The sequence below is a fragment of the Penaeus monodon genome, chromosome 33, assembly GCF_015228065.2.
Source record: "Penaeus monodon isolate SGIC_2016 chromosome 33, NSTDA_Pmon_1, whole genome shotgun sequence".
Lineage (NCBI taxonomy): Eukaryota > Metazoa > Arthropoda > Malacostraca > Decapoda > Penaeidae > Penaeus > Penaeus monodon.
Genome location: NC_051418.1, coordinates 33,134,608 through 33,135,134, shown reverse-complemented (window position 1 = coordinate 33,135,134; position 527 = coordinate 33,134,608). Strand labels below are relative to the sequence as shown.

Here is a 527-nt window from a genome sequence, read left to right as displayed (position 1 = left end):
TCTAATGTAGAAAAAAGTCATTTCAAATTTAATACTTAGTAGGATAACATACGACCTTCTCACCTTGGCCATTTCCTTCCAGGGGAACAAGATCACTTCTCTTCACAGCAGAGAGGAAAACGTCACCGTCTTTACCAACAGCTTCGACGACCAGACCTATTTCCCTATTTTGGGAAACGTAACGACACCAAATGTCATGTTGGAAGACGAGGAAGGAAGCCGCAAGGAAAACGGAGGAGGCCAGACCGCCGACCAAAGAGAAAATGGGAGCGGGAGGACAGCGGGATCCAACAAAGAAAACGGCACGAATGAGGGAACTCGAGGGGGGACCATCCTAAAACGTGTCCGACGCCAAGATGCCTACTATGATTACGGCGATTACAACTACGACGGGAATTACTACGGTGATAACTATAGTAACTACTATAATGAAGACTATTACAATTACGGAGATACCACGGGCGGCGAGGCGGTCACAGACGACCCAAATTACGAAACGGGAGACCAAAACTCCAACGGGGACGGAT

General features: G+C 47.6%; 1 protein-coding gene across 1 annotated transcript in view; it reads left to right on the top strand.

Annotated features, from left to right (window-relative positions):
- Positions 1-527, top strand: part of LOC119594412 — a gene marked incomplete at both ends in the record, with an annotated part of 7,348 nt that overhangs the window by 4,508 nt on the left and 2,313 nt on the right. The window contains 1 exon segment of the mRNA XM_037943473.1: positions 83-527. Within this exon segment, the coding sequence (XP_037799401.1) occupies positions 197-527 (331 nt within the window).